At 45.8% G+C, this 23,914-nt stretch overlaps 2 protein-coding genes across 5 annotated transcripts in view; one reads left to right on the forward strand and one right to left on the reverse strand.

Annotated features, from left to right (window-relative positions):
• The first annotated feature begins 425 nt into the window (after nt 1–425).
• Nucleotides 426–10,097, forward strand: SLC46A2 (solute carrier family 46 member 2). Of its 2 annotated transcripts, XM_016126328.2 has the most exons (4): nt 426–1,761; nt 3,138–3,221; nt 3,602–3,758; nt 9,099–10,091. In XM_016126328.2, exons 1-4 carry the CDS (start codon nt 633–635, stop codon nt 9,154–9,156), a joined length of 1,428 nt encoding a protein of 475 aa, XP_015981814.2. In that variant the 5' UTR covers nt 426–632; the 3' UTR covers nt 9,157–10,091. The 2 variants fall into 2 exon arrangements, with proteins under 2 accessions (XP_015981814.2, XP_036095429.1); XM_036239536.1 differs by lacking the exon at nt 3,138–3,221 and having other exon boundaries at nt 9,099–10,097.
• Nucleotides 10,098–12,888: 2,791 nt separating this feature from the next.
• Nucleotides 12,889–23,914, reverse strand: part of SNX30 (sorting nexin family member 30) — a 92,407-nt gene continuing 81,381 nt past the window's right edge. For all 3 annotated transcript variants that reach the window (XM_016126331.2, XM_016126330.2, XM_016126332.2), the window contains 2 exons: nt 21,309–21,461; nt 12,889–19,212 (listed from right to left, as the gene is read on the reverse strand). In XM_016126331.2, the coding sequence (XP_015981817.1) occupies nt 19,153–19,212; nt 21,309–21,461 (213 nt within the window). In that variant the 3' untranslated portion in view covers nt 12,889–19,152. The remainder of the gene's footprint in view (nt 19,213–21,308; nt 21,462–23,914) is intronic.

Raw genomic sequence — 23,914 nt, forward strand, 5'->3', positions numbered from 1 at the left:
AATGTCTGTGCTACCCAGCACATGAGTCCCTTTGCTTTTAAACCCAACATATAAAACCTCATAGCCCAGGCAGAATCTTAGGTACCTCACCCCTCGCCCAAATCTGCGCTCCCGGGGCATCAGAATTTTGCTCCCTGTCTGGGGAGGCGGGAGTGGGCTGGGTGGGGGGTGGGGTGTATCAGCCCGTGCAGTAACAAGCCCTAGGGGAAGAGGCCCCGCGACCTGCGGGAGGTCCGGGCACGCCTGGCTGTGGGGAAATCCACGTCTGGTCAGGCGGACGCGCTTGCCAGAGCAGCGTGACGCGGCAGCCAGGGGGTGGGGACGCAGGGGGCCAAGATTCGTGCGCTGCCCCGGCGCCTGGGCGCCCTGGGCAGCCGCCAGCTCCACTGCGCTGGCGGGGGCAGGAGGCGGAGCGCCGCTTTTTTTTTTGGCTGGGGAGGCGTGGCGCAGGCCAGGAAGGTCACTTGGCGGCTCGACTGGCCGCGGTCACACGCGCCTTGATCCCGGCTCCGCTAGTCCCTTTCCTGCGCGCACCTGGACGCACCGCTCACACGCCGCTCTGAGACTGAGCCCCGGCCCTCCAGAGCAGCGGCCAGCAAGCAAGCCCCTCCATCCCCCATCAGAGAGACCACATGGGCCCCGAGGCCATCTATCCCTGCAGGGGCCCTCTGCCTCGCCTTCAGATGAGGACCTGGATTGAGCCCGTGGTGGCCTCCACCCAGGTGGCCAGCTCCCTTTACGATGCGGGCCTTCTCTTGGTGGTGAAGGCGTCCTTCGGGGCTGGAGACTCTTCAAACCACAGCGCCAGCCCGTCGCCCCGGGGGACTCAGGAGGACCAACAGCAGAAGGCCATCTCTAACTTCTACATCATCTACAACCTCGTGATGGGCCTGATGCCCCTGCTGTCTGCCTATGGGCTGGGCTGGCTCAGCGACCGCTACCACCGCAAGATCTCCATCTGCGTGGCACTGCTGGGCATCCTGCTCTGCCGACTAGGACTGCTGTTCAAGGTCCTGTGGGACTGGCCGGTGGAGGTGCTGTACGGGGCGGCAGCGCTGAACGGGCTGTGCGGTGGCTTCTCAGCGTACTGGTCAGGGGTTATAGCCCTGGGATCCCTTGGCTCCTCCGAGGGCCACCGCTCCTTACGCCTCATCTTTATTGACCTGATCATGGGCTTGGCAGGATTCTGTGGGAGCATGGTCTCCGGGCATCTCTTCCAGCCCGTGTCTGGGCAGTCTGGGAAGGGCCTGGTGCTGACAGCTTGCAGCGTCAGCTGTGCCGCTTTTGCCCTTCTGTACAGCCTCTTGGTCCTGAAGGTCCCTGAGTCAGTGGCCAAGCCCAGCAAGGCACTCCCCGCAGTGGATACTGTGTCTGGCACAGTTGGCACATACCGCACCCTGGATCCGGATCAGCCAGAAAAGCAGAGCGTGGTGGGGCACCCTCTATCTCTTGGGAAAAGAAAGGCTCCCAAAAACATTATTGCCTTGCTCTTCGTGGGTGCCATCATCTACGACCTGGCAGTGGTGGGCACAGTGGACGTGATGCCCCTTTTTGTGCTCAGGGAGCCTCTCAGTTGGAACCAAGTGCAGGTGGGCTATGGTATGGCTGCAGGGTACATCATTTTCATCACCAGCTTCCTGGGCGTCCTAGTTTTCTCCCGCTGCTTCCAGGATACCACCATGATCATGATTGGGATGGTCTCCTTTGGGACGGGAGCCCTCCTCTTGGCATTTGTGAAAGAGACATACATGTTCTACATTGGTGAGTCTGGCGTTCGTGGGGAGGCAGGATGCGGGCACTGCTGGCCGCCTGAGTCATAGGGCTGACGCCAGGAAGTCTATGGTCTGGAGTCCCAGCTCCGCACCAGGGATTGTACCTGCTACCTAAGAGGTTCAAGGGAGTTGAGAGTTTATCTGTGCTGCACTGTGCATTGCGTTCTCTGTGCCACCTACTGAAAAGTTACCAGAGTGATGTCCGTGGCTCTAGGAGGTCAAGGGAGAGGTGGTCGGTGGTGCCTGGAGGCCGTAGAAGCAGCTTCAGGGTGGGGTTGAGTTTCCTCTCCACAGCTTTAAAGAGATAAAACATTAAGCAATCCAGCTGAAAAAGTCATTTCAGGCCAACCAAGGGCTTTTTAGAAATGAATAAAAATTCTCCATAAATGCCTTCCCCAACCAACGTAACAAATTCGCTCAAGGAAGCAGAATGAAGTTTCCACGTGAGAACACAGCTCAGACCACTGCAAGCAGAGAGCTGTACACCAGTGCTGACTTCCTATGGTGATAGAAGTGTCCCATGTCTGTTTTGTCCAAGACAGTAGCCACTAGCCACGTGTGGCTCTTAGAGCACTTGAAATGCAGCTAGTATAGCTAAAGAGCAGAATTTTACATTTTAGTTCATATTAATTAATTTAAATAGCCACGTGTGGCCAGTGGCTAACATATTAGAAAGAACTGGAGGGTTACCAGAAGCTGCCCCTTAGCTGAGGTCACACACCTCGGGAAAACACCCAAAAAAATGGCAAGATTACCTTTGGTCAGCTCCCAGTTGAAAAGGCCATATGCAAAGGCCAGAGTCCTCCTCTTCCCTTCCCTTCTCACCACCTCTACATCTCCATCCCTCTCTCTCACACACACTCATTCATACACCACATCGGGATAACGGACGGAGCTTGAGGGAAGGAAGGGTGTGTGGCAGCTGTGTAAGTGGCACACGTTCCTGGATACCGTTTGCCAGATGAGACCATCTCTCAGCGGTGTTCATCAATGGCGAGGGCAGACACCTTTCTCCTGGGAGGCAAAGAAAGGAGTCTCGAGTCACTTCAGTGACATCAGCTCTGCTTCCCTAGAAACCACCTGACTCGGCCAATGAAGACACCCTTCACCATCTGCCACCATGACGGCTGTGCCCTGCCATCTTGCAGAAGGGTCTGCAGCATCTACATCCCTGCCAGAACTCAGGGAGTCAATCTGCCCCAGGGAGGGCACCAGTCTGCCAGCAGAGAAACTATTCTTCCAGGGCGAGCTGTGTAGGAGTTATGGGGAAAGGAGATTCTAAGTGAGGCTTTTGTTTTATTCTAATTTACTCCTTGGCCAAGGCTGAGCTACAGTAAGGAATGTTCTTGTGTGATTTCTTTCCAGCTCGAGCCGTCATGCTGTTCGCCCTCATCCCCGTTGCAACCATCCGGTCCGCAATGTCCAAACTCATAAAGGACTCTTCTTATGGTGATTAAAAAGAATCTCTCTGAGGTTCCCTATTCAGGCTGTTTCAGAGCTGCTTGGCTTGAGACACAGGGGTTGGGCTTGCAGAAGGCATGTGAGAGAGTTCCAGAAGCAATCTCAAATACTCTAAGAACATACCGACATCCATCAGGGAAGAGGAAGTGAAAATGGGAGGGTGGAAAAGACTCAGAAAGGCACTTGCCGAAAAGCCACAAAGGAAGACACTGCCATTCGTAGGCCACAGGTAGATCCAGCTGTATGGAGCCGTGAAGACAGAGTCCTGGGAAGGGTGAGGGGTCTCTCGAGAGCTCCCCAGAGACTCGGCTAGCTGGGAACATGGAAGGTTCGGCAGCACATCTTGATAATCTCTGTTCCTTCCACAGGAAAGGTGTTTGTCATCCTGCAGCTGTCCCTGACACTGACCTCTGTGGTGACATCTGCGATGTATAACGAGATCTATCAGCTCACCATGGAAAAGTTCGTCGGCACCTGCTTTGCTCTTTCCTCCTTCCTGTCCTTCCTGGCCATCGTCCCGATTGGGTAAGGTGTGAGCAGTGTCTGCTGTTTGTGCTGTGGCCCTGGAGCTTAGGTCAGGAACCGCTGGACCATCTCTAGCCCATTATCATAAAACATTATTTAATTTTCAGCGGGTTTTCTCACAAAGAAAAAATTCTGCCATTCTCCCAAATTAATTATTTGGGAATTCTCCAAACTCATAAGTAATGAAGAGAGGCCCCCAACCAGCTGGCTCACTTCCTGGCAGTTTTGTAATACAGTTTATTTTTAGGAGCCTCATACACTCCCTTGTAATCAGAGGCTGGGATTAGAAACCCTCTTGAATCTCTCAGACCTCTGTGGCTTAGCTCCCTTTAGGTGACGGTTATCCCACCTCACTTCTGAGTACTTACTCTTCTCTGTGCCCTCTGAGGGCTTGGCACCTGGTAGCCTCTGCGCTCAGGTAGCTCATGGCCACTGGACTGTGTGAATTTCCTGTAGGACTTGGGCAATTCCCTTATTGTCTTTTGGAAGAATTATCTCATTTGTAAAAGAAAAGCACTGAAGTCTAGGAGATGACAGGAGAAAAGCTGGAACATCCAGGGAGGGGCATTCCAAGGCCATGGCCAGAGCACCAGGCTAGGTCATCACCAAACTGGACCAGGTGGATTAGTCTTGCCTTTGACCAGCCCTGTCCAATGAAAATACAGTTTGAAAATACAAATGCAAGCCATCTATGGGATTTTGCATTTTTTAGTTGTCACATTTTAAAATGATAAAACAGGTGAAATTAATTTTAATAACATTTGGTTTAACCCACTCTATCCAAACTATCATTTTAACATGTAATCAATTTACAAAATTAATGAGCTTTTTCTTTTCTTTACTGAGTCTTTGAAATCTGGTATGGATTTTATGCTAATAGCACATCTCAATTTGGACTAGTCACATTTCAAGGCAGCACAGCTTGGACCGTTAGGCACTTTTACCCCTTCCACTAAAGGGAGGTTCTCTCATGCCTGTATCAATCCCACGAGAAGAAAAAGGAATACAATAAATTCATCCACAATGAGGCACAAGGGATTTTATATAGAGTTACATTTTAAAGGGACCTGCCTCAGAGCACATGAGAGCTGTACATATGGTACAGTGATGGTAGCATTATAGGCAGCAGAGTAGAAAATAACTGGAGGCAGGTGGAAGAAGTGGGAAGTGGATGGCAGTAAGGCCCTTTTTTGAATGCTCACATCTCATCACAATATAGGTCCCTGCCTGCATACAAAGTTGGGCCTCCTGAGACAGGAGGCTTTTTACTGTTTTCCACAGTTAAGAATAATAAGATATGAAGATCAAACAACTGATAGAATTTGTGCAAACAGCAGGCGTGATTACTAGTGTCCTCTTGGCCCAGGTCTCATTTTCTCAAGGTACAGGACTGAGCTAGACCTGTCCTCAAACTGCCCAGCCCTTAGGCCTTTTCATGTGCTCCTGTTTTCATGAATCTTGGCTGAATGGCTTGGGCTTAACTAGACCTAGCATGCAACATGAACTTCTCAGGAGCCCCAGCTCTTTGTCCAAGTGATTAATGGATTCGCAGCTGTGCCCTTGGAACTTATCCAGCCAGTCCTATTTGATTGGCAGTTGGTTGAAATATCCTCTTTAACATAAACAAATAAACAAAACCCATGAAACAACAAAAGAAAAGAAGTCTGACTAGTTAATGGGTGTCATAGCTCCAGTTAGAAACAGACAAATGAAAGCAATGAGAAAATATAATTGGTTCCTTTTCAGTGTCGCTGATTCACATGTGTGCTAAAAAGGATGCTTTGCCTTTGTTAAGAGATTTTAGGGCATGTGAAGCAGGTGTGCTGCCCTCGACATCTCACCCCCATGCACTTGTAACAGGTATTTGTACACAGTCACACATCCCGTGCACGGGATCTTGATTAAGCCATGCATGGTAGTCATGATCTTACATCATAGATGCAGGAGCAGAATCTTGAACCAATCAAGTTAATACCTGAGTGCTTATATGAATGAGATGCTTCAGTATTTGCTAATTATTTCTCTCTTTTGTAGACATTTAGCAGTAGAGAGAGCCATGTGCAAACATAGACTTCTTCTCTCGCTGTACATTGGAATCACCTGGACAGATTTAAAAATTACCGATGCCTGGATGCCACCCCCCAGAGATTCTGAATCAGTTGATCTGGGGTGCAGCCTGGGCACAGGAATTTTTAAAAGCTTTCCAGGTTATTTGAATGTACGACCAAGACTGCACAGTGTTTTTTCCATGACCTTTCCCTTCCACGAAATTACTAAATGAGATCTTGAAACTCTCACAGCTAGAAGAGGCCAAGGCTGGACCATTAATTATTAAGTAAGATCAACAGGAAAGACCAGTAGAACCTCCTAACCACAGAAGAGCTACATTCCAACAACATAAGAACCCAGGAAGGCATGTCAGAGCAGGGGAGAGAAGAGGCGGGTGAGGGCAGAAGGCTGGCAGGAGAGGTCAGCTGCCAACAGCCTCTTTGCAATAAGGGACTTTGGCCCTGGCTCTTCCTGGTACCAAAGCGAGCTGATTTCACATTTCTGCGAGAACCTGCCCTCTCCCGTTTGCTCTTCTTTATAGGCAATAGGGAGATGCTAAGGAAATAAATATCTGTTTCTGCCCGCCCGCGGCTCGATTGTCACCCAGGACGCATGTGCTCAGCTACTGCCTCCTGCTTTATAGAAAAAAATAGAAGCCATCAGAGGAGAACGGCCTCATCTTCCACAACGTAACAAACCTAAACCTAGGCTCTTTTGCACCCATTCTGATCTTCTCCTTTCCTGCCCTTTTTAAAAATGATAATAATTGCAAACTCTTAAATAATTCTTAATATGTGCCAGGCACTACTATAAATATTTTATGTATTTTAACTAATTTAATTTTTTCAAACAGTCCTCTGAGGTAACTACTATTATTGTCCCCATTTTGCAGATGAGGAAACAAATTCTAAGGTAGTATGTAACTTGCCAAAGGTTGCACAGCTACTAAGTGGCAGACAGGATTTGAACCCAGGCAGTCTCTCTTAGCCACTACATGACATTGCTCCTTAGAAAAGTCACTGGGCATCTGGGTGCCACCTCTGCCACCTCCTTAGAGAGCTCACTGCACCAGTTAGCTGCACTCTCTCCTGAATTCTTCCCACCAGGACTGACACATGATCTACCACCTTCTCCCTTGTCCTCCTCTTTAGAGTGAAGTTCTCCAAAGGCTGGTGTGCACATTCTGTGTCATGTCCTCACCTCCCATTGACTTTTCAACACACGATAGCCTAATATCCCCCACTTTCACTAAGATATCACTTCTTCAAAGCTGAACCCAGTGGACTCACTGCAATCCTCACCCCATATCGCTCCTCGGCAGCCCCCAACACTGTCGATCGCTCTTTCCCTGGGTGGCACTTGACCCGTTGCTCGGCTTTCTCAACACCTCACTCTCCCAGCTTTTCTCCTTCCTCTATGATTGCTTCTTCTCCACAAACATCCCAATGGAAGACTTCTTTGGGGCTCTACTCTGGGTTGTCTTCTCACTTTGTATTCTCTAAGTTACCTAAGGAACTTTCAAAACTTCAAATTATCATGTAAATTTCTGAAATTGGGTTCTTGATGTCCTAAGTCTGCTCTCCTGCCAGTCTTTTCCGTCTCATTAAGTGGAACCACCACTCACCCAAGGTAGAAATCAGAGTCACCAATCTCCCCTCTCATCTTCCTTCCCCAACTTTCAATCCACCAGACTGTTGTGATTCTACCTCTACGATTGCCTCAAATTCATCCTTTTCCTCTTTCTACTGCCACTCCTAGTCCAAAGCACTCGGATGACTGAATTAGCCTCTGAGCCATTCTCCCCACATTCATTCTTGTTCCCTCCCATCTTCTTTCTACCAGGTGGCCAGAGCAATCTCTTCGCAGGGTAAATCAGAGCACGTCATTTCCTGCTCAAAGCTCTGCACTTGGCTTTCATGGTTCTTGGGAGAAAATCCAAACACTTTACCATGGACCACAAGGTCCTGCATAATCTGGCCTTGCCAACCTGTCTAGCCTCCAATCCCTGCCACTAACCACCCTCCCTACCCTACGCTTCAGCCCCAGTAGCCTCCACTCATGCTCTTCCCCCTTCCTCACCCACATGACTTTCTCAACCCAGCCAGTTGTGGTCTTAAACTCCGTTTTCTCAAAGAAGATTTGGAAAAGTCCCCTTCTCAATCTAAATTAGACCCTTCTATTATATGCTCCCCAAGCTTCTTATCCTTTTTCTTCATAGCATGACTGTTGAGGATTATTTAGTGATTATCTATTTCATATGCTTGTCCACTAGACTGCAGGCTCCCTGTAGGGATCGTGACTCACCATGTATCCCTCTGTGACCAGCAGAGAGCCTGGCATAAAAGAAATACTCAGAAAGCACTTGTTTAATGAATGAATGATCTGTCAGAAGGATGTGATGCCTACTAACCAGCACTACTGACCATCGACGTCATAGTGCTGCCTGCTGGCTGACCTTGAAGTCAGAGGCTGGCCATCGCCATGTTGCTGTGCTATAGTGGTCCATGGCGGGGGTCAGCTGTGGAGTCAAGGCTGCAACCAGGAGTTCACATGGTCCTCGGCTGACTGCTTCCAAGTCTTGGCTCTCCTTTTGCCAGTTTCATAATACAATGAGTTTTGTTTTAAATATATTACATGCCCCTCCCTGTACAGCCCTGGGGCTCATGGAAGGTGGGAAATCACAGTGTTTGGAAGTTCCCACAGAGCTTTCCCATAGAAGGTTTGGATTGAAGCTCACCAGAGGCTCCAGATGTTGTATATCAATCAGGAAGAGCTTAGAACCTGAGGGACCTAGAGCTCAGATAAGAAAACCGAGGGCCCCAGAGGACATGAAAAAAATCACAGATCCAAGACTTCGACTCAGATCTCCTAAATCCTTTTATTCTTTTATCTACAAATATTTTTAAACAATGGAAGAGAGAAAGAGGCTCTGGAGAGGCGGAAGATGAGGCAGCTAATTCTGCTTGGAATTAGCTAACCTGATCTTGAGATACAGGAGTGAGTTCATCCTCAGGCAGAAGTATGACAGAAAGAGATTGCAGGAAAAAGAAAATGGATATTGAAAGGACTTGAGTTACATGACTGCACCGAGCCTAGAATGAGAGAAGTTCCCTTGGGCCACCTTTCTCTGCTCAGTACAGCTTGCTGATGCCACAGTGGATAGAGTCTCTCATTCTATCAGTGATAAAGAGGTGCCTAGAGCCCTCCCCACTGTTTGCAGGGAGGAGAAAGCACATCTTTGCCCCATTCCAGCTGTTCACTTGTAATTCTCTCTTGTAAAAATTCTTACAGAATTGTGGCCTGTAAACAAGCCTCGTGGTTGAAATACGCAGACATCACAGAAAAATAAAGGTGCTGACCTGCAAGAGCTGGAAGTATCAGCAAAGGCCAGACCCCTCTGAAGACAAAGGAAGGGACCAGGAACTGGTGACCTCAGCAACCCACTGCCCAAGAAACCTGAGTTCCAGCGAGAGTCAGCCTCAGAATGACCTGCTCTGGCTCAGGGTCCCTGGTGGGTAGGGGAAAGCATTTCCCTGGTGATGGAGGAACTTTCTCAGCTTTCAGATGTCCCTGTTAGGCAGACATTAGGTTCTGCAGGCAGTTCAGTAAGAGCTTTTACATGCAAGCGGCATGCACAGCCATGCCAGATGCTATAGGGGGCTTCGGATAGTGGCTGCTTTCCTCCCAGAAATTGCCTTACAGACTCCAAGGTATAGCTAACCTGAGTGTGGTGCCACAAGTCTCATGTGAGAATTCAAAGTAAGGCACGCATTTTCAACAGCCTGAAAGGAATGTGGAAGGGATGTTTTGTAAGAACTGCCGACAGTGAACATCGGTCATATATTTTTTTTTAAACTAAAATAAAACCTTGAAAAAAAAGTTAGCTTTCTTCCTGAGGCCTTATTAGCTGTGAACACGCAGAAGAGTTTTAGATCTCAGGCTCTTGGCTTCGAGGTAGGTTTGTTGTCGTGGTTACTATTGCTTTTAAGAAGCAAATATCAAGACTTTTTCTTTAATGGAATATTAAATTGAATACTTTTAGTCAACTATACTTCCCAAAGTGAGTGGTGTTGGCGAGAGAGGAGGGAGGAAATATGCTAAGAGCCACTTCATTTTGAGATATTTTTACTGTCTCTTTAACCTACATATATAAAAGCAGACTTACTTCTTAGTAAAATCAACATTCATAGTATGTGTGTGACTCATTATTTCTCAATTCAGAGTCCCTCTATAACTATAGAGATGGCATTCTCATCCTGGGGTAAAACTTAAGGGTAGAGAATGCATTTAAATCTCAGAGCATCTGGGTTCAGAAGGTTTGTTTTGTATATCTGATCCCTTACAGCGAATGAGCAAAACTTTTTGGCACATCTACTAAGGTCCCGGCACCATGCTAGGTGCTGAGATACAGCAAGCACATGGCCATTCCTGCCCTAACAGAATGTCTAGTGGGCAGAGCAGACAGAACAGAAGGTAGTGATGTATCCAATAATCAGTGCTAACATGAGGGAGCATATAATCCAGACTTAGGAGAGCAGGGAGGGCTTCTCAGAAGTGACACATGATTAAGACTGTAAGGATAAAGAGTTACCAAGGCCAGAAGCTGGGGAACATTCCTGACACATGAAACAACAATCCGGAAGGCCTGAAGGTGAAAATATCATACAATAAAGGAATTCAATGTGAAAAGAGCAGAGAGAGGGAGGGAGGGAGGGGTATCAAGGAGGACTGAACTGAGAGATGGGACTGGGGTGGTACGGAGGAACATCACAAAACCAAGCCTTCAAGAAAAGTTTCTCTCTAGAGGAATAGGGGATAGCTATTAAGCAGGAACATGGAATGTTTATCTTTGTATCTCAGAAAAAGCACTCTGGGAGCAATGAGGATGAATTGGTAGAAGAAGGAATGAGAAAGACTTGAAGAAAGGAAACGAGCAAAGAGACCCTTTTAGTAACCCTGGTGAAGGATGATGGTGGACTGACATTGGGTGAGAAGCTACGAGGATGGAGAAAAGTAGGTGCACTGGGAGAAATATTTGGAAGCTAGAGGTCAACAGGAGCTGGTGATGGATGGACTGGAGAGGGTAAGGTAGATGGAGGCGAGAATGATTGAGATTTGGGTTTTGGGCAACTAGGAAGAAGGCAGAGGCCCTCCCCGAGACAAGCAACATAAACACAAAAGCTGAGATGGGGAAGATGAGTTCAAGGTCGTGCTCCTATCTAAACTCTAACCAATATGCTCATTCCTCTTGACTCCGTCCCTCCCACCCCAGTCCCTGACCAGTCCCCCAACCTGAATGAATCTAAGTAGTGGTCTCTTCATTCCTGCTCCTGAAAAACTTGCTCTCAATATCTAGAAAAATGTCCTTATTTGTCTAAATTGACCTTGCCATAAACTTCTGGGTTTTAACCTGAATCAAGGTCCCAAAGCCCCAGTATTGGCTCCTTTGCAATCCCACCGGTCACTAGGGTAGCAATTTCAAACCTTTTCTACTCTCCCCAGGTCACCATTTCTTCGAACAATGTTCTAACACAGGGGTTCTAAAAGTGTAGCTCCTGGACCAGCAGTATCAGCATCCCCTGGGAACTGATAAAAATGCAAGTTCTTGGGCTCCACTGGAATCAAACTCGAGGGGTGGGGCCCAACAACTGGTGTTCCCACAAGCCCTTGCGCTTGAGAACCATTGTTCTAACCTATGGTCCTTTTTCACCTTAAAATCTTTCCCCGAGTCTCCATCCTTCTCTTCCCGCATCCTGAATTCTTGAGGCCCCAAAAGCCGTGTCTTTAGTTCTCTCCCCAAGTAATCTAGTTTACTCTCATAGACTCCAGAAATCTCTTTCCAACAACCCAGTCAACATCTCCACTTGGATTTCCTCAAACATAAATCCAAACCAAATTCTTCTTTTCCCATCTCACTGTCTAAACTCACTCACTCCATCTTTTATATTTTTCTCCTGATGGATATCATAGTTCACCTCCTGGTTCCTAGACTGGAAATCTCCAAGCCTTCTCTGACCTCTTCTCCTCACCATAGTAATCTCTTAAATCCATCTCCCTTTCTATCACTTCTTGCAACTGTTGCAATCTATTTTCATCTATTCCACAGGCTTTCAGTCTGACCACAATCCTCCAACATACTATCTCCATCATCTTCTTAAAAAGAAAAGTTAAAAAAAAAAAAAAGTATATCTCACTTTTAAATTTTCAATGGCAAAGCATACAGGAAGAATTGCTATGGGAAATATTCTTAATATTTAAGTTGGTCATATTTAAACAAGTAATAGGAAGAGTCTTCCCATAAGGGCTAGCATATAATGAGCAGCCAACAGACACTTGGGTGCTCTGTACATATTATTGCTAGTCCTATCAGCAACACTTCAGGGAAGGCATGTCTTTATTTCAAAGGTCATAACACTGAAGTTCAGAGAGATGTGATTTGTGTAAAGTCACATAGCTGGTAAGTGAAAAAGCTGAGATTTGATCTCAAATCCTTCCCTTTCATCCCACCTTGCAGCCTCATTTTGTATGACTGCAGACCTATATTAATGATGTCTACTATCAGTAAGCCAAGTTTGACACCAGTTTAAGTATATTTCCAGTACGTTGCCATCATTGTCATTCGGTTAAGCTTAACAGAGAGTTCTGGTCTCTAATTTGCAACACCCTATAGCACTCTAATGAACCACAAATACTTCTTTTTTCCTTGTAGGTTTTTAAATAATATCATAGCTGTTAAAAATTAATCAGGAAATGACTGGCTCTGATCCAGAATATGAGGTCATGCTTTGCTATGGAATGGAATAGGAAGAAATCCTTGATGTAATTTCCTAGGCTTGCTGAGATGGTTATGTAGAGATACCAGGTAGTTTCTCATTTCCCCAAACTGGTGCCAACTTTTGGATGTAGGAGACGATAAACTGAGGATAAATCTATAAAGAAGTGGAGAATAAAAACAGTTCAGTTATATTATGTTCCTGTTGCTCCACATATCCTGATTCTTGCAGGCAAACTTTAGAGAGAGAAAAAACAATAAGAGGCATGCAGATTTCCTTCTTATCAAATGTAGAAATGAGAATATGACTCAAGGTAAAGAAAGCATCTTTTATAGGTTTATTAGTCCATTAAGTTAATTGAGGTAAAGAAACCTTTTTAAATTTACAAGCTAACATTTTATCGAGCAATACAAATTCTTTTGTTTACCTCAAAATGTAACACTATTCTCATAGTAAACAACAGACAGAATTTTTTATACACAGATATATGAAAAAAAGTGGACAAAAACCTCGTGCCAGCATCAAAAATGCAACAAAAACTTTTTACTTTTACAATCTCTGGGTTCCATTAACGAGGGGAAAAAGGGTGACATTCTTTTAAAAATTTGGTAGCTTCATGAAACAAAGACTTCAATCTGTAAATAAATCACTTTCTCATCTACATACATCCTCGAGCACTTTTTTTTTTTTTTCACAGCTTTTGATTTGGCTTAATGGCAGCATGGAGAGAAGAGAACACATTTACACAGAGGACTTTATCAATACCTCGGAAGGTTTTTTTTTTTTCTTTTAAAATTTTAAATGTAAAGAATGATTTCTAAAAATAAGAAATACAGTCCATAACTTGGACATGACCTAAGCAAAAGTTTTTATCTTTTTCAACAAGTTAAAATACAAGTTAGAAAGTCTGCTGGCAGTTGATTTCATGGGAATATATCTGGTGTGCATCATTTCTCAATGCGGTCCCAACTCATAGACATCAAGGGAGCAGGCACACAGAAGTACAACGGACAGGGTGTCTTCCGGACAGGACCCACACCTCAGAGGCGGTGTCCAGGTGAACGGTGCTGACTGCTAACAGCTGCTGGTTTATTTGACGAAGGCCCAGATGACAATGGGCATGACTTTAACATACCGATTCACATTTTTGGTTGCAATCTACTTTCCTTTTCTGATTTCTACACTGAGGAAAAAGCAATCCCCCTTTCTTCTTTCGGGTATCCTTTGTGACTTGAAGGTTGTTCTGAGACTGTGAACCAGCCTGTCAAACAGGGCTGTTGACAGGTATTACCTGCTTTCACCCAGCCTACGGGGCGCCCAGAATCATGCAGGAAGAAGGAGGTGCTGCCAGGAGAGATGCATGTACAAGAATCACTGGTTTTAACAGTAAAAGCTCTGTTAAAATGAACTAAATTATATGAGTCAACACAATACATTTTATGTTTTTGGCATTTCGACTTGTGGAGAATTTCTTTCTGAAACACGCTGCTCTGAGGCCCCACAGTATCTCTTAAAAAACTGTTCTGCAGAATCAGGGTAAACCTTTAATACTGTCATAATCTATAGAGCTTTTCGTGTCTATGTGATTTGTCTATGCCGATACCATAGATTCTCTACAATCGAAAGTGTGCCAAAAGGCACTAAATTAATCTTTCACACTTTTAAACAACAACAACAACAACAAAATGGTTTTGTGGTCCCTGTGTTTCCCTACATTATTGAAAACATCATTTGGCAATAGCAATATTTAGCTCTCTCCTCCCAAAAGGGCAGCCTTAACTACGAACCTCACTTTCTCGCTTGTTTAAGAGGACTGAGGGCCAGCTGTGTTAGACTGCTAGTATTTAAGCTGAACAACTGATTACATTTCTAATACCTCTTTTTATCCAGGATCTAAAAAACACTAGTTGAAGAATAAGGCATTTTAATAGGTGTTGACAAATTCTCAAAAAGTAGAGTTAGACTTTTAAGTCTCTGGCATTTTTAAAAGTCTGGATTTGCTGATTTTCAAGTGGCAAATACACAGAATGCTAAATACGAAAAAAAATATCTTACTGGTTTATTATTTTCTTCAAAGCACTTACTTACAGGCTATCTATAGTAGTAAAAACCATTCGGATTACAATTTTTCTGCCACACAAAAGGGGTTAAGACAGCCACACCCAGAAAGCATTTCAAACATATGACTAAGAAAGGACAGTCAAACTCCTATAACGAAGCCTCTCCCCACCTTTTCTAGCACAGTCAGCCCTGCTCATGCTCTGATCTGTGCAACTGTGGGGAGAACAGATATCTTTCAAACAGAAAGCTAACCACCTAGTCAGTGGATTGATTAAAAAAAAAAATGGGTTTCGGGTTTATTCGCTGAATTATTTAAAACCACGAGGAAGAGGACAACACAAACGCACCCAGCTCCATCTGTAAGTCTGGCCCAGGGGATGATATTGTCTTCAAATTCACTGATAAATGCCACCTGTCATGAGAACAGAGAACACACAAGGGGAGGACACGTCCGGTCTGTGGCCATTTTGAGGACTTTTGAAAGTGAGAGGCAAACCCACGTTCCCAACATAATTTTCAAAATGGAGATGGCCAAGGTAGCGTTACGCCAACCTTATAATTAGATTACTCAGTTTCCACAGGCCTTTAAAGTAGGTGTCTGGGAAGGTGAGGTCCAGGCTGGTGTGGCCCACTCTGACCATAAGCGGCCCATTTTCTGAGCACAGGCACCTGTTAGGGCAGCGAGAGTAGAGCCCAGCTCTAACCCATCCCTAGAGCCAAACAGGTAGAATGAAACAATGAATCACTGCTCAGGGTAGAGACCTAGGAGGTCGCTCTGGACCTCGCTGTCTTCTCTCACCAATCAGGATAGAGTATAGAGAATGACTTTTTTGCAGTCCAACGAGTGGTACCAAAACAGAGCCAGGTGCCCATGATGTCAATGCTATCAATGGCAGGGCCAAGTCACACAAACTCTGGGTGCTTCTTGGGCTGATACTACCCTAACAGAGGAACTTGCAGACTGCCCCGTGGCCTGCACGCCCTCCTCCAAAGTGCAACTTCCTGTCATCCCATCATAAAAAGCAGCCTCACAAGAAATGAGCAGTGTGTGTTCACTTAGTTTCTTCATGTGGATGGCAACTGAGAAAACACATTCAATCCAACATATAAAACCCACTCTGGGTGTGGCTGAATTTTGGCATGAAGACAAACTTGTTACATTCACCATGATCTCCAGCGTTGTGCTGGGTTTTGTTATTTTAGCTAAAGAAAAGGTGTCTTGTTAGTTCAAGGAGCAGCACAGTGAAATACGAGCCAATCACCCCCATAATCGCACTTATCCAAGTTCACCAGGAATTATTATTAAACCTTATTGAAGGAGAAAGACCAACCCTAAATCCGGCAGCGTAAGATGTTCCCTCCATTAGGAGCAGTGGTTCCTTGATTTGAGCAGAGCAGCCTAGAATCTTCATGCAGATCCACCACATGGTAAGGAAGAGCAATATCCATATCCACCACAAATTACAACTGCTCTCTTCAACATCATTTGCTCTCTAAACTCTGCTCAGCTTCCAGGAATTCTCTCTTCTACCTTAGCCTGGACTTTTAATCTGGGTGAATGAAACCTTTCGCTTCCCAGGAAAGTGGACTTTCCACTCCACTCACATGTGCTCAAGCTTCAAAACCTGTCCATGTCTGCCTGAGGTAAGACACATCTGCAAGCAAAACTCTCCTGGAAAATAAATATGAGCAGGAATCAGTGATCTCAGCACCACGACTTTGCAGAACGAAAAAGGATGTGGTGATGGAGCCTCTACAAGGCAGTCTTTGGCACAAAAGTCTCTGGGTTACAGTTCTCACAGGGAATCCCCTTTGTGCTGATGGAGAGGAGGAGGAGAATGCCTGGGGCTGCTGACCCTCAGGGGCCCAGGGGAGCCCCGGGGGGTAGGGAGGGCTGAGTTCCTCCTTCACTGCCTAGGGTCCCTTTCCTTCTGGTCCAGCCTCCTTGCCTCATCAGATGCCAGCCTACACCATTTGTCCAAGGCAGTCTGTAACATACTGGTTTTCCCAGCTCTGCTACCAGTGGCATGAAGGAGGATAATTTGCCTTGTTCCAGCCCTGTCTGGTGTCTTAAAGCACAGGAATATCAATTGAGGACCAAACGAATAAAGACAAAACTCCAAGATGCCCGAATCCCTTTTGAGCCAGTCTTCTGCCTCCAATAATGAGACTGTGTGTGTCAAGAGTTTTTTTCAGAGCAAATTCCAAAAGTCTCCAAAGAACCCGACCCCCATGACACTGGGCATGGGTCAAAGGTCTTGACCTTTCACGAGGTTGCATTTGCAAAGAATAGTTTAAAATCACACTTTTTATTTTGAGTAATGACTACTTGCCCAACTCCCTTGCCCATACGTCCAAGTGAGGAACCTGATTTTTTGAAGTGCTGCCTTTTCTCCCAAATAACCCTTACACAGAAACGTCCCTGGGCTTTGGCAACTAGCAGCAGACTAGATTCTAGTCTTCTTATAATTCCTTCCATAGTTATTTCCAAGTATATGTTACACTGGGCAACGTTTTTAAAGCACACATCCCATAAAGCAAGGCTTCACACATTCCCAAAGATGAGCATTCGCTCCTGGGTCAGTCTAGTGTCTTCTGTCAAATAGCAATAGAAGGTCATCAACCCCCTATTCGATATATATCCCAATACTGCCAGAAAGCTGTCAGGTTGGACCCAGGCATCCATACCTACATCAACATAATAGTTTAGAGGTAGAATGAAACAATGAATCACTACTCAGAGTGGATGGACTGTTTTTCCCCTTCTACTTCAACAAATCATTTCTAATTGTACCAAAGTGAAAATTCACATCAAAGGGTTTGAGACTGGCACAAATGGGGTCTAACAGCACAGGCAAGTACCAACTGATGTAAAAATTATAACTTAAATTGTGACTTTTTCAAACACGATGACATAGAACCAAGCTGTTCTATGTCATCCATCCAGTTGTTGACATAGAACAGCGTAACAGCGGTGGCTGACACAAGGTCAACTCTGCCGTTAGAAGCGGAATGAAGTGACTTCGACATGCTGCACGCTGACGGGTATTTGCACATATGGCAGTGTCTCGGCACAGCTGTTTTATTTAAAAAAAAAATACTAGCATTTATTTGAGACTCAGCTTTATAATTTTATAGGAATGAGCCATGAATGAAAGAACACAAATATGACATATGTAGCTTCATTTCAGGAGAAGGAAAAAAATGAGTTGGAAGATTCTTTTTTCGTCTGCTTGTTTTGTGTTGACTTGAAAAGCAAACCTGGTAATAGTTTGAAATAAAAGACTTTAGGTGCAGCCAGCAGTCCCCAGGAATTTGGCTGCAAGTTGAGACTTTAGCTTAACTAGAAGCAAAGAGTTCACTGTTGCACCTGTGATCTTGGAGGCCCAGCCAAAGAGTGACTGTTCTCTCTGACCAGGAAATATGAAGGGTTAAAGCACTTCTTGTAGGACACTTCGCACTGAGTTTATGAAATCTCGACTGTGTCATAACGACATACCAGCCTCTCACCAAAAGGTTGTCTAAACATTCGGTGGACAGAACATTAAACTAGGAATTTTTGGTGAGGTCAAGGCAATTGCACAAGCAGACGTGGGAGGCAGGGCTTGGTATCTGCCCCAAAACCTCCACAACTGGGGAGCTACTCTGACTTCAAGACAATGGATATTGCCTAAAAGGCCTAGTCTCTACTCTGATGACATTTGACAAGCAAAAGAAAAACACTGAAGGACTTCACAGAAAAAAAATGCACCTTTTTTCATTTTACAGAAAAACAGTTTCCAATCTACTGCATTCTAGTGTCAGAGACAAGTCTGGGGAGCACTGCCCCCTAAGCTCCCCAAGGCATCACATAAGGACAAGGACACTAGCTTGCTCACTCTATCACAGATGCATTTAGACACTGATTTAAATTGTCCAGAAACCATAAAACAGGTGTCAACCATCACAAGCAGGCAGCAGGCCACACTCACAGCTATAGGCCACTGTACAGTAAAGACTTTCCACGGAGGTGCCAATACCTCCTTCTAGGCTGAGACAAGCCACTGTCGACAGAGGCCAGTTTCAGAGCCACCATATATCCAACAGAATGCAGGAGCTGCATTCTATCCACACCTTCCTCATGTCCCTGAAAAGCAGGACCCGGCTTCTCTTCCACGACAGGCAGCTCTGCTGTCCCAAAACAGGAAACTGTAACGAGATGTCAGAATGTCAGCTGAGGGTCGTCTTGTCCCTCGGTTTCAAATCTTTGTAGTGTTCCATTTCATAGATTCCTTCACCACACGGAGGTATGCTTCTTTCGCTGAGAGATGATTATAGCCATACAGACTCCACCAGGGAATAAATAATAATTGAAAACAACTGTCAGACAAAGGAAGCTGGGGAAAAGAAAGAAAGACACGAGGAGATGTTTCTGTGGCATTCTCAGTGCTGCCTCTCTGGCACTGCAGGGACATTCCGGTGTGGGGTGCCATGCCCTGTGTAGGTAGAAAGTCTCTGTCCCAAGCAGGAAATTACTTGGCCTCTTGTTTCTCCTGCAGTAGTGGAATAATCGACTCCCACGCCATGAGGCACTGAAACAACAACATGCACACACAGTATCAGCATCGAGTTTCAGATTTCAGGGTCGGCTCCCTGATTCTGCTCTAATCTTCCTTTTGTCAATCCTGCTGGGTCATCTTTGTCTAATGACACCAATGTATTATCCAAAACTATTAGAAATGGGGGTGATAGCAGGTGTTTGTTTTGAATACATCACTCCATGTCTACCAAAGACAGCAGCGCCTCTACAAGGCCTACACGCACTGTCTACAAGGCTCATGTCCGGTGAGTGGAAAGGAATTCTTTCTCTTCAAAAAGCAGAAGAGAGAGCAGGCTGCACACCCTTGATGAGACCCTAGGTTGTCAGCAAGGATGGAGACATGACTCCAGGTATGGGTACTGCATGCCTAAGGATGTAAATCATACCAGAATGAGCCAGCCACCTGTTTCAAGGCGGTGGAAAACTCGCTCTTCCTCACCAACCTCAGACTTGCCAGTGTGGGCCATGCCTGGTTCTTCCAAAAGGGGAAAAGGGCACAGGAAATGCTGCTTTTACTGAGTTTCATTATGTCCAAATACTGTTGTGTATTTTACATTCACTATCAACTAGTCCTCACAATAACTCCATGAAGTAGAATTATTATTTATCTCACACACACATATTTCATAGATGGGGGAAATGGGACCCAGAGAGATTAAATAACTTGCCCAAGATATACAGCTAGTAAGTGGTAGAGCTCATAAAACCAAAACAAATGTTCTTTGCATGACACCAATCCTCTTCATTCCAGATCCCTGTGAAGGGCCAGGAACTTAGATGACTCTGGCACTCTCCTCAAGAGCACCCTGCTTGGCAGAAATGTTTCTCCCTTTGAGTGGTCTTTTGCAAAAGCAGAAGGACAGGGGAATCACACAAGGCCTGTGTTAGAAGCAGCCTGGGAGTAAAACAGTCCTCTGGGGAAGGGTTCTGAGGAGGTGGGAGGAGAGAGGGAATCCTCAGGCCAAGCCAGGGGGAGAAGTGAGGAAATCACCCCCTGTTTCCCTTCCTTGGTGACTCTGAGGTTGCAGAAGAAGCTAGACTCAGGCCTCTGCCCTGCATGAGGAAGCTGGGGAGTTCCCAGGAATCTCCTTTCAGTGAGACAGCCAGGGTGGCATCTGTGGTATTCTGGGTCCTGCTTTCTCCCTAGCCCATCATCTCAGATCTGGAGGGGTCCTACTTTGTCAGTGATGAGTAACCAAGGCCACACCAGCTTTCTTTGAGGTCCTCGAAAGCTTGACCCCACTCTGAAGTAATAGAATTCTTGTATTAACAAATTTCCTCCACTAGACAGAGGGCTCCTTCATGGCAGGAGTCCTGCATGTTGTTTAGTAATGTACAGCCATGCCTTGCACACAGGAAGAACATAGAAAGCATGTTACATGTAAGGAGCCACAGTCAAGGCCCAAGACAGGGACCCTGTTTATGAGCATGGGAATTCATGAAAAAAACATGACTGTTTTTAATAGTTTTCCTTTGTAAATCTACATACATTTATTTTAGGTTATTTAAAAGTAGCATTGTAAAGTTCCCCCCCACCCCGGCCCACCCAAACAAATAGTATTCTGATAAGGAGTCTAAAGATTTCACCAGATGACCTAAGGGATTCATGGCACAATGAAAGTGAAGAAACCCTATATGTAGAACTATAACAGGCAGTTCTTTAAGCTGTGACCCCAAAGTAACACCAACTTCCATTAAAGTAACCCAAGATCACGTTAAAGGAACTCGAAAAACCTCCATTAACTAGGGGTATCCCTGTGCTTCAGGCCTGACTGACTCTGGGAAGCAGTTGGCCATCAGGACCGAAAAGCCTGGAAGTCAGAACTGCTGCTGCCATCGGCAGTGAGTGAAGGTGAAACCCCTGTGAGCACCTGCAGGGCACCTGCTCCTAAAATCGGCCCCACATCTGGCACAGCTGGGCAATGACATTGCAAGGGTTGCTAAGAATAAACACATAAAGGAAGGGAAGAAGGTGGGACTGGCAGGATCCCTGCTCCTGGGCTTCGGACAGGCATTTATGAAGGGCCCTTGCTGCCGGAGACGCTTCCTCCGTGAGAGAGCCGTGGTCTCGTTGCGTGTGCGTGTTACCTTCTCGTAGTATTGAATGTTCTTGTCGGCCATCCCCATGAGCAGCTGCCGGAAGTCCTGCCTCTTGTTGTTCTGCCACCTCTCCATGTCGGCCTTCAGATCAGCATTGAAACACTCCATCCGATCCTGACACTTCTCGACATCCGCGGGCACCTGGAATGGGGACGCATAAGTGGGTACTTTGTACATGTAACTGGTTTCTCACGCCCTGAGCTCCTCCGCTCACTCATTTGTGAAGGGCCAGATTTCTACATTAAAATGCCACAAACACACTCTCTTCTGGAGGCATTTATTTGAAGGCAGGCCCTAGGGTTTTCAGGTCTAAGAAAAAATTCTGAAAAAGACTACCATGACCCAAGTCTTCTTCAAACCCATCCAAGCACAATGGAAACTCCTGGGGGAAACACCACCCACACTACCCTCATTTACAAACAGGAAGAAAAAAACACTGCAATTCAGAGTCATACAACTTTGGTTCCTTATTTTCCCCCCGTCCATATGCAAAAATATGTGTGTCAAAAGAATGTGAAATACGAAGAAGAAAAATGTAGCAGGCGATTTCAAGTTTTTCTTTAAGAAGTTGAGAAGACTTTCTCAGAATGGAACTATGTTGCCTGAATTTCACGACTTTCCCTTTGCTTTGGTGAGTTTTATCCATCTAGAGAGAGAATACCCAATATTGTGAGAAGTGAACGGAAAATGATTGCCCTGGTTCTCCAAGAACAAAGCTAGCTTTCTCTCCTAACTCAGGAGCTCCATGGGGACTTCATGGTGGCCAGAGGGTCAATACGCCCAAAGGTGGGTCAAACACACACCTGCAAATGCTTCCAACAACTAACGGGGCCTTGTACATTGTGTGTGTTGGGGCCTGTGAACCCCATTGTGTCCAAGCTATGCATCACCTTCAGGGTCAGTCTCTACCAACCACAGAAGTTTTATTCCCTGAACTTAGGGGCAAGGAGCTGACCCAGAAACACCAACAATGGTGAAGCCAAGCATGAGGGAGCAGGGCACCTTGAGGACTTCCAAAAGGGCCGATGACCCTTGGCCATCTGCCACCCAAACCATTCGGAGATGGCTGCAGTACTCAAGAGCAAGGAAAGCAAAGCAGCCTAGGTGAGGGGATCCAAACGTGCCTGGCATGGGAACTAAACCTGGGCAAGACGAGGATGAGTTAGAGAGAAAGATATAATGAGGTACCTGGGCAACTTAAAAGGTGAAGGAACTTTTCTTTTTAGAGAGGAAAAGAACCTTCTTCAAAGCACTTAAGCTTCTGGAATTAAAAGAAAAAGAAAGAAAGAAAGAAAAGACTGGACCTTCTTTTGATGCCATGACTGAAGTCACTCTTGCCTTTCCCCGCTAATTCCCCTATCACTGTTGGCCACCTCAGGGGGAACTGCCCCGGCTTTGCTGCACTGAGCCATTACCCCACAAACATCTGGTGAACCAGCCTCACTGGACGCCCATGAGCTGGTGTCTCTGGCCAGCCTCATCTCCCTGTAGGAACGGTCCAGTTCCTTATTCTTCTCCTGGACACTGCTCATTTTAGCATCTGGGTGAAAGTGCCTCACAGCCACTTCCTATTTGCTTAACACAACTGCTTCGGCTAAGAGGAAAAGCAAAGCTCTGAAAAGATAACCTTGTCAGGGGGAAAGGGCGGACAGAGAGCCCGGGCTCCCTGATGAAAAGTTCTTGCGTAGGAAAGATTCCTGGGTCTGTCTGGGGATGGGAACTCTGGTTGACCCACAAAAATTAAGAGTCAGAACTATAGCTCTGCCTTTGACAATCATCCAAGCTTTGCTTTGGGATATATTTTCAGCTTATCGTTTCCACAACACACTCCAGGCCTAGCACTGAGGAATATAAAAGTGCATGGGTCTCAATAGGCAAACTTGTCTCCAGTTGCCTATGGTCTACTCGGGAAGAAACTGAACCTGCCTGGACAGGAAGGTGAGATGTTCCAAGTGCTTTCACTTTGCTCTCAAGCCCCGTCATGAAGTGCATTTTGAGGTGGAGCTGGAGAGCAAGTCCAGCTGGGAAGTGGGATCAGGCTTCATTGAAGAAATACCACAGAGGTGACTCTTCAGAGATGATAGAAGCGGGACATGTAATGATGGGGGAGAGGGCACTCCAGAGTGACAGTACATGCAAGTGACGGAAGTGAGAAAACACCTAGACTCACCTCAGGAATAGCTCACAGGCCATAACGCTCACAAAGGCATAGAGAGAGAACTTCCACTGGCAGGACTACTTGGGTGAGGGGTAGAAGATGAGAAGCCTGGGACTCGTCCTGAAGGCCAGGTTTTCTGTGGTCCATTCAACTCATGCCCTCTTTTGGAAAATAGAAACACCTGTGCTTCCTCTGACTATAAGACAGTTACGAAGCAAGACTTCCGGAGTTTGAATACTGCATCTAACACTCACTAGAAGGGTGATTTTGGGCTTCTCTATGCCTCAGCTTCTTTTTCTAGATAATACTATCCGCCTTACATGGTTGTTATGAGGTTAAATAAGATAGAATGTATAAAACACTTGGCACCTGGCATATATGAAGCATTCAACAAATACTTGTTAGTTCTGATCGGTATCAATATTACAAATCGATA

This window comes from Rousettus aegyptiacus, unplaced genomic scaffold, assembly GCF_014176215.1.
Source record: "Rousettus aegyptiacus isolate mRouAeg1 unplaced genomic scaffold, mRouAeg1.p scaffold_m13_p_3, whole genome shotgun sequence".
Taxonomy (NCBI): Eukaryota; Metazoa; Chordata; class Mammalia; order Chiroptera; family Pteropodidae; genus Rousettus; species Rousettus aegyptiacus.

Excerpts from the sequence above, each read along its gene's own strand:
- SLC46A2 (XM_016126328.2), top strand. The coding sequence starts at position 633 with ATGGGCCCCGAGGCCATCTATCCCTGCAGGGGCCCTCTGCCTCGCCTT. Across the intron at positions 1,762-3,137 it reads GACATACATGTTCTACATTG|CTCGAGCCGTCATGCTGTTC; the intron begins GTGAGTCTGGCG and ends ATTTCTTTCCAG. Across the intron at positions 3,222-3,601 it reads CATAAAGGACTCTTCTTATG|GAAAGGTGTTTGTCATCCTG; the intron begins GTGATTAAAAAG and ends TTCCTTCCACAG.